Consider the following 14,529-nt stretch of genomic DNA (forward strand, 5'->3'; position numbering starts at 1 on the left):
TATGTGTGGTGCATTTGACGTCCCCCTGCTTGTACATATGCGCGGGGCATTTGTGCTATGCATGTAAAAGGTCATAAGGGTTATGGCAAGCATTTTAAACAGGCACTGATGGAGACTAATTTAACTGTCTCTGGCTGAAGATGCAACATGCACTTTAATTACTCTGTGTCCTCGATATATTTGTGAAAAAGCACTTTGTGTGAACTCTCCATGAGTTACAATGTCTCATAAACTTCCTCAAGTGTGCATATAGGCCACAAGCGCACACATACAGTACATCAAGGTCAGTGTCAGGTCGATATAAATAGATCTCTTATGGGCTTCTTGTTTAGTAGGACATGGAATAACTCTTCCTCAAGTCTTTGCCCATCCGTTTGCCCTTCACTATCTGAAAAACCGTGTTCTTGTCTTCAAAGTTTAGATTCATGTCCTCTCCTTCATAAATCAAGGCACATGCTTGCAAGAGCACCAGGACAGATATTGCAAGGCCACCCTGTTCTCCCCCCTCCCCAACAAAAAAGCCTTCACGTCTGCGACAGGCCTATAAAAGTCCTCATGCTTGAGTTGTCACTGGTTAGTGGAGTTTAATCTGCCCCGCTATACAGAAAATGAATAGTAAGGTAGGAGGGAAGGCCACAAATGAAGTAAGCTTCTATATTGGTTTCTTTTTGAGAAGAAAAGTCAATAACGCTGTCGACCCCGTTAGTTTTTGTTCCTTTTACCTGTGGTTCATGATTTTTTTTTTTTTTTTTGACTTTCTTCATGTTTTCTGCCTCTGTGTGTTTCAAAGGAACTGCTTCGGAAACATCAACAGCACCTGCAGAGACAAAGAGATGTCATTGCCTACAGGATGAAGAACCTGGCAGCTAAGAAGGTGGAGATAACAGTAAGTCTATTATATTGTTTAACTACTCTTCTGTGCTGTAAATAGAAATACTATACAGTACAACTACTTGCTAACATCTGTCATTACTTAATAATTTCTGACCTTCTTTTGGATATTATACTGCAGGCTAGCGACGCCTGCATCCTCATAATTATAATGTGACATGGTGGGACAACATGGTAGAAATTTTGATTTTCCGAGCTTTAGTCTCTATACTTGTCTCTCTATACCCTCTATATACAAAATAAGATGTAATAAAGGCTGGCTGGAACAGTCTGAATTTTTGTGTATTAAATCAACAAAGAAAAGTCCATGTTGTTCCATAAGTGTCTGTGAGCAATATGTTCCAAAACATCCTAAGAGTCATATTCCTAAAGTCACAATGCGGCCAGAATTTGTAGGCTCATGCTTTTTTATTGCTTGTTTCGTTTTTTGAGTGCCTTATCCACTTGATTTTAGCTAACAGTGGTGGAACATAGAGTATGTCCTTGTGCTGCTGTAGCACATTCAAGGTTAAATGGGTTAGGAATTCTGAAAGGCACTTTTGAAGAGCTCTGTTATCCTGCCCGACTCTTGGATTGTTGTGGTCTTCCTAGCTTGCCATTTTGCTGTGCTTTTCCGTACAAAAAGCATTTTGTCACATAGAACGGGCTTGTTCTTGTTTATTGTACTCTGTAGACTCTGTACCGCATGAAAACTCATTTTGTAGATACTTTAACTGTTGCATTTGGGTCCAACAAACTGTGTTCTAGACCTGAATTGATAAAAGTCAATTAATCGATAAGTCTTTTGATAGAACATTTATTTTTAATTGAATTTTCCTTTTAATTCTGAGTATTTGTGCTTTTTCTTCATCATACGCAATAGTAAATTGATTCTTTGGAGTTTTGAACTGCTGATCAAGCAAAATGTAAGCCAGACTATACATTAAGAGCTATCAGAGAATATACAAACATGTATTAACAACAGTATTTCCCAGGTACCAGTAAAGACTTTAATTCACTACCATGTACATTTAATGTACATTTAATTCAGTACCATGCATCCCTGAAAAAGGGTGAAATAGTTGTCCGCTGCTTATTGTTTGCATGCGCTGCCCACAACATTGTAACTGAATGCGTTCTTTAACTTTTTATGTGTCCTTACACCTCAGAAAAAGACCAACGCTGTGAAGGAGAAAATCAGGAAAAAGTACGAGGACATGAAGCGGGTTCTTGATGAGGATCTTCGGATCACACTGACCCAGCTGGACACGGAGCACGAGGCCACAGAGAAGTTAGTGGAGGACAGGATAGAAGACTGCTACCACCTCACTCAGGAACTGAACCAGGAACTGTCCAACATTGGTGCCCTAGTGAAAACACAAGAAACTGACAATCAGGTAAACGCAAAGACTTTCAAAAGTTCTGATTTCATGCAACTTATTTGAAATATAATTAGTTTTACTTGCCTCAAGCAGTAATTATGTATTCTTTTTCTATCTTCCACAGAATGCAGAAACAGAAAAAAGGTGTGTTCACATTTCATTCTTTTTATGTGAGGTAAATATACTGATAGGTAAAACACATACAGTAGGAAGTCATAATAGAAGCTACCAAAACATACCAAACATTTTTCTCTTGACAGATAGAATCATTTTCTGAAATTCAAATTGCGTAATTTACCGGTTATCTAGTGCACAGTATTTACCGCTCGTAGAAAGTTTCCCTTTACTGGAAAGTAAAGACATATTATTTTGATGGACAACACTTCCTTGTCCATCAGAAGGACAAACTAACACTTTTTAGAGAAAGAATGATCATTCTCAACCCACAAATTGCTATTAAATTCAGTGCTTATTAAATTATTTCTCACATTTTTTTAAAAATTATTTAATGCAACATGTATGCAATGTATAGCACTATTACTGTATCATGATCTGTATTTCTCACTGTTTGATTTTTTTTAAATTTCTCTTCCAAGTGTTATTGGCCTTTAAATATACTGTGTGAATTTATAGTTGTCACATCATGGGTTATTATTCCTTCAAAAAGTAATCAAAAAGTAGTCAATTTTCAATTGTTTGAGGTTCTGCAAGAGGTATCAACACTTTGTTTTGTCTGAAATTAGAATATCTAAGACTCTGAAGATGACTGACCCTGACCTGATTCAGATGGATGAGTTCAAGAATGAACAACTACTGAGTCTTACCATCAACCTGCTGCTGTTCATCAGATCCCAGGTCCCTGTCACCAAGAAACTGTTTCAGAGCTGTGAGTTCACCCAAAAGGCAGGTAGATTGACATGGGAAGGAGTCTTGCTCCTAGCTATGTAAAGGGTTACAATTACTGTCAATTAGGACATTCGTGTCAAGTGTTTGTCTCTTGGGGAGAACACTGAATGTTTCTGATGTGTCTTACACAGATGCTGCAGATGTTGTCCTTGACGCAGACACTGCCCACCCCAAGCTGATAATCTCTCCCAAAGGCGACTCAGCCACTTACACAGACACCTGGCAGGATGTTCCAGAGACTCCCTCCCGCTTTGACACCACCCTAAATGTAGTCAGCCAGCAAGGCTTCAACGAGGGCCGCCAGTACTGGGAGGTGGAGGTGAGTGGGAAGACTTACTGGGAGCTGGGGCTCACCTACCCAAGCATCCCGCGCAAGGGCCGTGAGGAGGACTCCTGGCTGGGCCGAGGCAAAGAGTCTTGGTGTGTGGAATACTTTAATGGAGACTACACAGCCTGGCATGGTGGAGTCCAGCATGAGTTGCCATTGGTGGCAGGAAAACAGTTTACTCGCATCGGGGTGTACTGCAGCTTCCCTGGAGGTTTGGTGTGCTTTCTGGGAGCTGATAATATGACTCCGCTCCACTGCTTCTGCGCTGGGACCTTCACTGATACCCTACATCAAGCATTATGTCCTGGCCACGACAACGAAGGAACAAACTGGAAGTCCCTTAAGATCTGTGATGCCTCCCGATCCGCTCCTGTTCTCTGAGGTGAGACAGGAAGGATGGGGCAGAAATGGTCAGGAATGTGTTGCCCTGTTGGGTATGTGCATCAGCTGCCTGATCTGACATTCTTAACTTCTGACATCAACTCTAGATGCTGTGCATGTCAGGCTAGTCTAAATTTGCCTAAAGGAATATTTAGAGGGTGTCTCTATTTTAGATTTACAGGTGGTGTAATTCATTTCAAGTCATTGATGTTTTTCTTTATAGTGGACACACCAAAGCTAACATGACGACAGGGCTGTTCTTCATTCTGTTGCAGTGCATCTATTTTTAAAAGTTTATTTTTAATGCTGTGTTGAATCAGAATATCCAGATGAGGAACTTCAAAAGACAGAAGCTTAGGTGGCCAAGAAAGAGAATTAAATTAAGAAACGATAATAAATAACCTTTAATTTGGTCTGCTTCTTAACACTCAATCAATTTCAAGCTGGATTTGTCTACCATTAATTCAAGGACAATAATGGGGACATTATGTTTGTATTTTTTGTCAGCTAATCCAATGAAAATACCAAGACCAGAAATGTGTTAGTCCACCTCTTTTTGACCTTCTGTAGTTGTCTGTGGCTCTCAACCCAAGCCCATAAGTGCTTATTAAAAATGGAAATCTATAAAGGACCTGTGTGTAGGATTTGGTGGCATCTAGCAGTGAAGTGGCAGATTGGAACTATTTGAATACAGCTCAGCCGTCCAACCATGTAGGTGAAACAGCAAAACTCGCAATAAATGTGGAAGGCTCGATCTAGAGCCAGTGTTTAGTTCGTCCCTTCTGGGCTACTGTAGAAACATGGTGGTCTCTGTGGAAGGGGACCCACTCCCACTGTAGATAAAAATGTCTCATTCTAAGGAAACAAAAACACAATCATTTTTATTTTCTGGTGATTATACACCAATGAAAACCCTTTTTTATTATATTCCGTTTCTGCCAATAGGTCCTCCTAAATATTACACAATGGACCTTTATTCTTTTAGAGTTTATATCCTACAACAGCTGGACACTGTAGTTTTTATCAAATGTTATGCAGTGGTAAATAGGACATTTGTTGGGGACTATTTACAGCTGTAGAATTATACACAGTTGATATAAATCCACAGTAATTGATTGCAAGATAGTGTATATGCAACTTAAAATGAACAGCGGTGCCCATATTTATAATAATGACGCAACATGTTAGTCAGTGTAATAATGTGGCTCACTGATATGTTTTAATAGTTTTTAGACAAAAATAGAGCTGTATTTCACAGAGGAATAGGCTTTATCAGGCTTTAGCTACACAGACACACTTGACATACAGTAACATCAATTCATTGTTGGTTTTTGTCTTTTTGGGATATTTGTTGACAATGACAAAAAATAATAGAATATTACCAACCTTATCCTTTAATTGTATTCTTTGGCATTTTACAGACATTGTCCTTGTCTTAGAAAAAACAGCAGCCTTTGTGTTTACAGATGTGCAAGAAAAATGACACACAACTCATTACAGAATAAATTCTTCATGTTTAATACATAAGATGTTTATATAAGCATTCCTCTGTTTTGAAGTTATTTCAACAAGGTATTGCCCCAAATAAAATAAAAAAATGGGCCAGATTATACTTTCAATATAATTCATTCATTCATTTTTCCAAATCTTTTCAAATATATTCCTGAGGACAACAGCATTTAACACCGGAAAGCATTTAAAATTTTATCCCTAAAGATTATTTTTCCCCTCCTTCAGTTCCATTCCAAAACAAGTGGAGCAAACACTCCTTTCAGCACAGGTTGGGCACCACATCACTGATCAGAGATCCATGTGTTGAAAGGATTCAAGAGTTGTGGCTGTATTGGACAAGTGCACTGGATGTAGAATGGGACACGTCTCTAACCGAAGCCAGTAGTGATCACACTTCTGGTAACTATAAATATTATGTAAAAGTGTAAAAAAAAAAAAAGGAGTGAAGAGTAAAGTATAACTACACATATTGCTGAAGTTTTCCCCTAGGTTACTGACACATGCAATCATGGGAATAATGTAAAAACATTGTGGATTGTGTATGTTCAGACTTGTCACCACCAGTAATAGCTGCCTCTGTGATTGACAGACTTTGGGACAATGACACAGCACATTTTTAGAAACAAACTTTGTGTAAGTTGTAATGACCATCAGCAAATGTCTATTATATTAAAAATATATATTTTAGATTTGACCATATAACTGAATTCATTTACTAAATTAAAAACTTGGTATGGTGCACTATGTGCTTTAAAATATTGTATAAAAGCAAATTATCTTTTTTTATTTCTTTACAATTTGGGCTTTTAAATCTTTCTAAATCAAAGATCAACTTTACAAATATAACTAGGAAGACCTTGCTGGGTACCTCATTAGACTGTAGTGTATGTTATGACAATGTACAACACTAATATACAGTGAAATGATGTGGCATTTGTGCTTTGGGCCCAGCTTTACACTATGATATTTCCCAAACTTATGACACAGTTTTTGACATTCTAAGGTTCTCTTTCTGTGTAAAAGTCCTTCAGCATGTATCTTATTATCTATTACAGGTATTAAAGAGGAATGTCTAACTTTAAAGATGAAATAAGGGAAATTCAAATACTGATTTGTTGGACCCTGACTAATACGACAAGTGCGTAATTTTGATCTTGTGCAAATACATGAACTCCGCTTACTCTGGGTTGAACAACAAGCAAGTGAAGTCTTCAACATCACGCTGAGAAAACTGGGCAAATTGCAAATAATCCTTGCTTTTATAGGAGTGGACTATATACAACACACTTGACCCAAAATCTCATAGAACTAATCACTACACAGCAAAAGAACACACCTTCCTAGCAAACAGAATATGACATTCTTTAACACGACATTTACCCACTATGCGGGACATTAAAGAACCTGAGGATGCCAGCATGCCGCTACCGACTTAAACTTGCTAGGAAGGCTGAGACACTGAGCCTTTGGCAAAAAGCACCGTCACATTTCTGCTCAGAGGAGAGTTGTCTTTTTCTTTTGTAGCTTTTTCTGACAATTGACAGCTGAAAACATTAAAACACAGATAGCTGAAAATGCTCTGATCCATTTCCCGGATGCTTTTTCCCCCTCTAACAATGCATCGGCCAGGGTTTGTAATTAGGGCAGCTCCCTGAGCTCTCCGATGGCAATCAAAGTGTTTGTAATCACTCTATTCAGTTTGCTAATAGGGATTTCTGTAGACTGACTAGTGCATTTCAAAGAACATTCGCTTACATTGTTTTTGTAAAGTAGCTTTGTAAAATTAGATCAATCAAAACAATAAGTGGTTAATAAAAAGCTTTTGAAACATCTTTCACCTGGTTTCCAGGATTGTACACTGTACAAATGCAGTGGACTGCATTAGACAGGTTTATGGTGTGTTTCTCAAGTTATTCGGAACCCATTACATGTAATAAATGCTAGAGCCAAATTTCACCCGAAGGCTCCTGTCCACTCAATACAGTTCCTTTTAACATCCATTGCAAATGCGGGAAAATGGAGCGACACATATTCAGATATGATTCCCCAGACCCACAAAAACTGGCAGCAAATTTTCCGGGCTGGTAGAATAACATGGATATTTCACAAGGCCTGTCAAAAAAAGATCAGATCAAATGTGACGCCATTATTCTGAAGAATAACCTGAAGAAGAAGAAGAAGTTTCACCATCAACACATGAACGAGGAGTGCCACTGTAAATATTTTTTTTTCTCATGGAGTGCTTGTTTTCGGGCCCAACTACACATGCAAATATCATATGTCCTGCTGGGCCTGAATCATCCCTGAATGCTTTGACCAGTTAGTCGGTACCTGAAACAGTCAGTCAGTCAGTCAGTCAGTCAGTCATGTGTCATATGGTTTCAGACAGTACAGTCAGTTAGGCTGCGGTCAGTTGAAATACAGTTCTTTCGTCAGCATAGAGACCACGCAGGGAATCTGCTTCTTCTCACTGAAGCGTGGGTCTTCAGACCACGACTCAAAGCTGGTGGCCACCATGTAGTTGACCCGTGTCAGGATCTGCATTATCTCCAGCTGCTTGCCAAACTCGTTGAGGACGTTGCAAAGCGCCTGGACAAACCAGGAGCCGCGCCCAGGGTTTCTCCATGAGTAATACCCTGGAAAATCAACATGAGTCAGCTCTGAAACGTGTCTCTGAAGTTTCTGCTCACTGATACATCCAGCATAGGAATGTTAAAGATAGCCAAAATGCTTTTACTTCATGAGTAAACTGTAGTTTACCTGGCACAGTGGAGTAGGCAAACAGGAAATCTGCCTCTACAGGGATCTTATGTCTTGGATTAGCGTCTGTCTCCAGGGTATCGTTTGGCGGACCTGAATCTGTCTGTATACCATCATCAAATTCGGAACCCCGACAAGCCTGGTGAAGTAAATGAAATGACATTTCATTGTGATCCTGAGTAGCTTTCTCAACGATGACCTGGTGAAGCAATTAAAAATTAACTGTTTTTAAAAGCTGAGATGGGCAATATTTTACACAATAACTAACATCTGTCCGTGGGGAGCTACTGAAAGACATTTTAATCTTTCTTTTCCAATCATCAACATTTAACTTGTTAAAGTTAAAAGAAAATTCCATTCAACCCCAAGGTTGATCGTTTGGCTCAAAAGTGGTGAACTTGGCACAAATATGTAAGTAAATTAGCAACTATAACATTATTACATGTACATTTACATAATCACACCGCAATCTACACATTAAAGTCTTCAGAACTTCGTACCTGGATGAAGAAGAGTTTTGGCTTCCCGACTAAGCTTTTGCACATGTCCCCCCTGAACAATGAGGTCATGGTCTTGATGGGCATGGCTCCGTCTGTTCCGTAGATCATGCCCTCCTCACCATGGCTTAGCAGGATACAGGCGAAACACGAGCTGTCACTATGGTCTTCCTCCGAGGCTGACCCATACACACACAGACAAACACTCAACTCTTAGCTCGGCTCAGGCCTCATTAAACGTCTAAATTAGTGAGCAATATCAGTAACTTAATCGTTCAGTCTGGAGTTTATTTAGCCCTTTATTCATTCATCTAGATTTTTGAAGAATTTGAAACCTTTTTAGTAATATACATTTTTAGTAATGGTGAAAATTAGTTACTATTAAGTATCTTCAAATATTACAGTAAGAGTTTACAATATACAGCCTCTAGATAGTTTCCTCAGAGGAATATAATGACTTTATACCCTTCAGCATATTGTTTGACCCAAACACATAGCTGTGTTCATCCCTTTAGGAGCATGAGCGCGCTGAGCAAATTCCACCGCAGACTTTCTACAAAGCTGAATGTTAACCAGAGGGTTGTACTAAAGGGAATTGATCATCCGCGAGGCAACACAAACAGTGTTTGAGTTTTAAATTTCTTGTGTACTAATGGGAAATTTTGGCCCAATATTGATACGAGAGGAAAGGTCAAGGGGTCACCAAAAACAATCGGAGGGGACCATGAATAGCTATACCAAATTTCACATCCTGTAGTTGTAAAGGAACCTTGCTTTGGATGCAGTGTTGAATCGACCGTCTGACCTGAAAAAGAAACTGTCCGACTATCATTGCCAGGCCTCACTGGCCTGGACAAAATGTGTGTAGCCTAATACAATAGCAGCCAGTAAAATGTCATATTATATCATAATAAACAAGAAAATGAATTGGTGTTCTCAAGTGCATATGAGGGTTTGTACTGTACTTGTACATCGTCTACTGAATCTAGCTGGTGGCAGTGACCAGTGACACCAAAGGTATTAACCTTTTGGCCACATTGGCGGCCACTTCAGACAGATTTATGTGATTACCTTTGCAACAGCACCACCTGCTGACCTGGCAGTTTTAAGAAACAAACACACTATGCCAGTCATGAAGAGTCTGGAATATGAACTTGTGCATGCAGATCACACTGCAACTTAAAGGAGAATCAATTTCACTAGCAGATAGCTGTACTGTATATGAAAACTAATAAATCTGGTAGGGCTGATAACAAATCTGTTATCTACAGTAAACCTGTTTGCAAAATATAAAGATGTCTATCTAGCGTTCTTTATGACCTACCTTAAAACTATTATGTCCTTACACTCAGTTGCCATTTTATTAGGTACAGATAAAAGTGAGTCAAATCCAACAGTCCTGCAATAAATATCATATCAGTATCATAAAGGTAAGAATGTTTTTGTCGTTTTATAGAGGTGTTGATTCAATTTGTGGTGACTGTAGTTTGTGGTGATGCTGAATTCTATTGTTATACTGAGAGGTGTTTGTTTTGCAAAACAGAATAAAATTGCTCCATATAAACACCTCAATTAGACTAAACAGGTCCAAACCGTTTTTTAATACCAAAGTTTCTAATGGTTTCATAAACCAATCAAAAGAAAAATGACACCATGTACTGTGATTTAACCTGATTACTAAAATGACAGCTTCCAAGCTGAACTGGACCTCTGCGGAGAGCTGACCTGAGTTTTTGATACAAACTATTGGATGCTTATACGGTAGGAAAATAAGAAATAATGACCTATTGAAACAAGTCCCCAAAATATGAACAAAGCCCCGGCTTTCATAGACCTCAAATGGTAGCCACTAACGAAGACAAATGCATGACGTTTTCCAAATTTTTGCTCATGTCACACAGCTGTTCAGATTAAATGCGTCAGCAAGTGTGAACACCAGACCGTATTAGATTACATCCCTTACAAACAGTTGACCCCTAATCTTCAATTGGAATGATTTCAATCAGAATGAAAAAAAATTGTAAATGTAACAACAGCTACTGTGAGTAGGCTAAATATTTGTAACATCTCTCAATGTAACACAATACAAATTTACAACAGCACAAACTAGAGCCTTTAACATGACCACAAAGTTGAATCAACACCTCTCTCACATCACAACCTTCAAGGAGGTAGAATTCAATGCAGGACTGGTGAAATAGACTGCATTTGTTTTGGCTAGATTTTTAAGGCATGACTAGATAGTATGATTGTATAAGGCAAAAAAACCTGTCCTCCATTTAGGAACTACCATAGCAGCATCCAGAAAAATCTTCCATGGCGTTTCCAAGAGGTTTCTGTATATATTGTTAGTTAGTTAGTGACACGTGTCTTGGGCACTAACACAGAAAGACAGAGGGCTTCACTACTCACCCTCTCTGAGAAGACGCTCCATCTTCTCACATGTCTGATCGTTGTAGATGAAGACATCGAAGCCCAGGCTCTTGAAGCATTTGAACAGCTCACCCGCGTCTCGGTCTGTGCCATTGCGTACATTCATCCCTATCAAGATAATCTTCTTAGAATACACAATAATATTGAGCAAAATTGAATTAGGTGTACAGTGTGTTTAAAACATGTTTGCCATACCTGTCTTCTCATCAAAGTTTTTGTTGTTGATGATGATACACTTGCCCACTCGCTGGTGGCTCATCTTATACTGGAATGTTGGTGAAACAATTCTGTAATGGCTTTCAGAGGAGTAGTCCTGCTCCCGCGTCTGGCCATCCTTATTCTTCTTACTAATGGAGTCAGAGAGAAACAGAATATTAAGGACAGTTGAACACATCATGGTAAAATTGTTAAAAATAAAAACTTTTAACTTTTAATAATTTACTGTTGAGCTGTACGTAATGCAAAATCTTTAAGGTCAGCCGATCTTTTCAAAGACTGCTCCTTGTGTGGATACTTTTACATTACTGTCTTTAAGACCTTACACAAAAAAATACAACAACAACAAGCATATAAATAAGAGTAGTAATAGAAAGGAAAATAACAATGAATTTAGGGATAACAAACGCACAAGACATTGAATTTACACACCCACACCAAAACTTTTAGATGCTATAATTTAGAAAACATCTTCAATTAGGCCCATTAGCACAGTTAAAACATCCATAATGTTAATTCTTACCTTACAGAGCACCATCTTGCAAATGAAAAGTTTTCTAGAAAATATTCTTTACTCTTACTGAACATGATGGTGTCTTTTAAGCCAAAATGTTTCTACACATAACGGTTCCTTCAACATAATCAAATGGCAAGACTTCCAATGCAAGGAAAACTCGTATGAAACTGAAAACACTCTGAACCACTTACTCAGAAATCAAAGAGTACATACATTGTCAAATAAGGCATTAATGTCACAGCCAAATTTGGTCGCAGTAATCCACCATCGGGTTAAAGAAGAAACTAGAACATTGTTGCGTAGCGCAGATATTAGAAAATCATAAGCACATCAATGTAGATTGAGCGCGAGGAAATCTTCCATGAGTGGCAATTCTCACAGACCTGTCATATTTCCATTCTTCAAAAGATCCATCCAGCTAGCTAAGCCAACATTGGCCCATGGGGGGCTCAGAAAATCCAGGCTTGTTCCAGAAGAGCCTAGTCATCAACTTACTCAAGCACAGGAACAATACACAGCAATGTGCACTAACAGTCTCATGCACATACACTCACAGCCAGCCCAGCCATATTCTAATAAACATGTGATCCAGAACTTTTGGAAGCCCCCCTCCCCCCTCCAAATTGTGCTAACATACAGTACCAAACAATTGCGCGAGCGTGGGCAAAGAGCTGCAACTCTGTTTTGCCGTGGGCTGGGCATGGCAGAAAGAGGAGCAGGTAGGAGGACAGTGAAGAGGAATATGAGGTTGGTTATATCTCTCTTACCTGGGTTCGTCATTAAGCGCTACGCCACTCTGCATCTGAAATGCGTTGGTTCTGTCTCGTTTCTTTTTTCCCCCCAAAAGAGTAAGTTTCTCCAGACCTGGCAGCTTAATTTTTGGCTGTGTGCTAGGATGTTGACATGCTCTCTGTACTGGATGGACACCTGACTGGGCCAGCAGGTGCTGAGGACAGGGGCGGTGCACTGTGAGCCCCCTGAGTCAGCAGCCTCGCCACCACACCAGTGCTTTCTAAAGGCCTATTCACACATGGCCCCTGCGCCTCGCTCCCTGCTGAGGTCAGACAGGGCAACAAGTTGCTCCTCTGCTGACAGGTACAGAATCCACCTGTACCGACATACATACCTGATCGCCTCACCTTTAGATTTGGATGCGCAAGACAATAATGAATTACTAAGAAAATAAATAATAAATAATATTATCCTTACAAGCTTTATGACACAATTCTTTTACACATGACCGGCATGACTTAAGAGGCATCATAAGTTGATCTCTTTGATCATGCCTTCTTTCAAAGAAAAAGACACACACTTGTACTGTAGATAAGGTAGTTTCAGTTAAATGTAATACTTCTAAATATGGTCTTTGCTATCAGGTCCAGGTCAGTCAAGTGGTTATTGAAAAACACATACCATTCAACACCATTAGGCATATATCATTTACACATTACATGCATGCTAATTTCTTAACTATGTCATAGTCTGTATTTAAACATTTCAGCCTGTTTTAGGTATTTTTATTTGTTGAAATCTAATTTGGATGCTTTATTGTTTTTTAAAGCTAAAAAAAAAAAGTGAATTTCTATCATGAAAGTTTGGGGGAAAAAATCTAAATGGCACACAGCGCACACAGGCTTTGTGTTTGATTACCAGTGTCTGGGAGAAACCAAAATGTTCCCCCACTGCAAAGGTTCACAGTGCCACCTTGTGAGTCAGACTGGAATAAACAGAGGATAGTCACTCATGTAAGTCAGCGATGCCTTGGTCACACTTTAATAAAGACAAAGTGAGACACAAGCCATTGTGAAAGGGCCTGAACTCCATGATATCATACTCAGTTCACATATCCACGATTGACTGCAGTACAGCCTAATTTTGAGCAGCCACTTGAGGACTGACATCAGTCCCAAAATTGAGTTTTTAAGATTGCTTTCACGTGCCCTACCCTATTACACTAATTAGGCTGTCCAAAACTGGGTTGCTGTGTCAAATCAAGGGTATACATTTCATAATTTTAATTTTAAAGTTTTGATTAGCTAAGGCTTAAGAGGAACCAATGCCACTGACATGCAACAAAGAATTCACAGTCTTACTGAAAGTGCATAGTTGTGTGTTTCATTGTGTAACTGGTCTAGTAAATAAATATGCATGTCCGTGAACATTTAGTTTATTTAGGAGCAAAATGTGCAATTATAATACGAGAAATTAGAAAACAAATCGAAGGATAAAACAGTAAACTGTAACAGAACAGTAACAGGGGTGAAAACGGGGACAAAAGGACAACCCAGCCACTAAAGACAATTAATACTGAAGGAAAGGCTGAAGAAAAAACCATCACAGAGAGAAGTCCAGGGGACACTTGCAGCTGCAAACAGTCACATAATGTGTATCTGGGTATTACACAGCCTTCTCAGAACAAATGGCAAGTATCACAACCAAAATAAACACACATTAGGCCACATAAGATAGTTTGACGAACAACCCTTGTTTTGATATACCTTCTGTATTTAAATACACTGGTTAGGATAATAATGAAAGTGAAAGCTACAGTAACATATCACCTAAAGTGAATTTGAAGTGAATTAAAATCCTAAAACTATAAGTTCCCCCTCATGGATGTATGGGGATTCCCTCTGCGGATATACTGAATACACTCAAAACAATAAGAAATAAAAGGAAGTCACCTCCCAAACAGTAGAAATCTCCCTCTGCGGTCAGGTTTGGCGT

At 39.0% G+C, this 14,529-nt stretch overlaps 2 protein-coding genes across 4 annotated transcripts; one reads left to right on the forward strand and one right to left on the reverse strand.

Annotated features, from left to right (window-relative positions):
- The first annotated feature begins 554 nt into the window (after positions 1-554).
- Positions 555-4,498, forward strand: si:ch211-28p3.4 (E3 ubiquitin-protein ligase TRIM39). Of its 3 annotated transcripts, none has more exons than XM_051418542.1 (6): positions 555-644; positions 791-886; positions 2,040-2,267; positions 2,377-2,396; positions 2,996-3,159; positions 3,290-4,498. In XM_051418542.1, the coding sequence occupies exons 1-6, from the start codon at positions 609-611 to the stop codon at positions 3,865-3,867; spliced, it is 1,122 nt and encodes a 373-aa protein (XP_051274502.1). In that variant the 5' UTR covers positions 555-608; the 3' UTR covers positions 3,868-4,498. The 3 variants fall into 3 exon arrangements, with proteins under 3 accessions (XP_051274502.1, XP_051274503.1, XP_051274504.1); XM_051418543.1 differs by having other exon boundaries at positions 2,996-3,138; XM_051418544.1 differs by having other exon boundaries at positions 589-620.
- Positions 4,499-5,238: 740 nt separating this feature from the next.
- casp7 (caspase 7, apoptosis-related cysteine peptidase) lies at positions 5,239-14,463 on the reverse strand. The gene is given in 8 exon segments (XM_051418541.1): positions 5,239-8,015; positions 8,140-8,278; positions 8,640-8,815; positions 11,049-11,177; positions 11,265-11,416; positions 12,570-12,678; positions 12,681-12,737; positions 12,740-14,463. Coding segments are annotated over 8 exon segments (1,176 nt in total). The 5' UTR covers positions 12,927-14,463; the 3' UTR covers positions 5,239-7,788.
- Between the last annotated feature and the right edge of the window lie 66 nt (positions 14,464-14,529).

Source organism: Dicentrarchus labrax, unplaced genomic scaffold (assembly GCF_905237075.1).
Source record: "Dicentrarchus labrax unplaced genomic scaffold, dlabrax2021, whole genome shotgun sequence".
Lineage (NCBI taxonomy): Eukaryota > Metazoa > Chordata > Actinopteri > Moronidae > Dicentrarchus > Dicentrarchus labrax.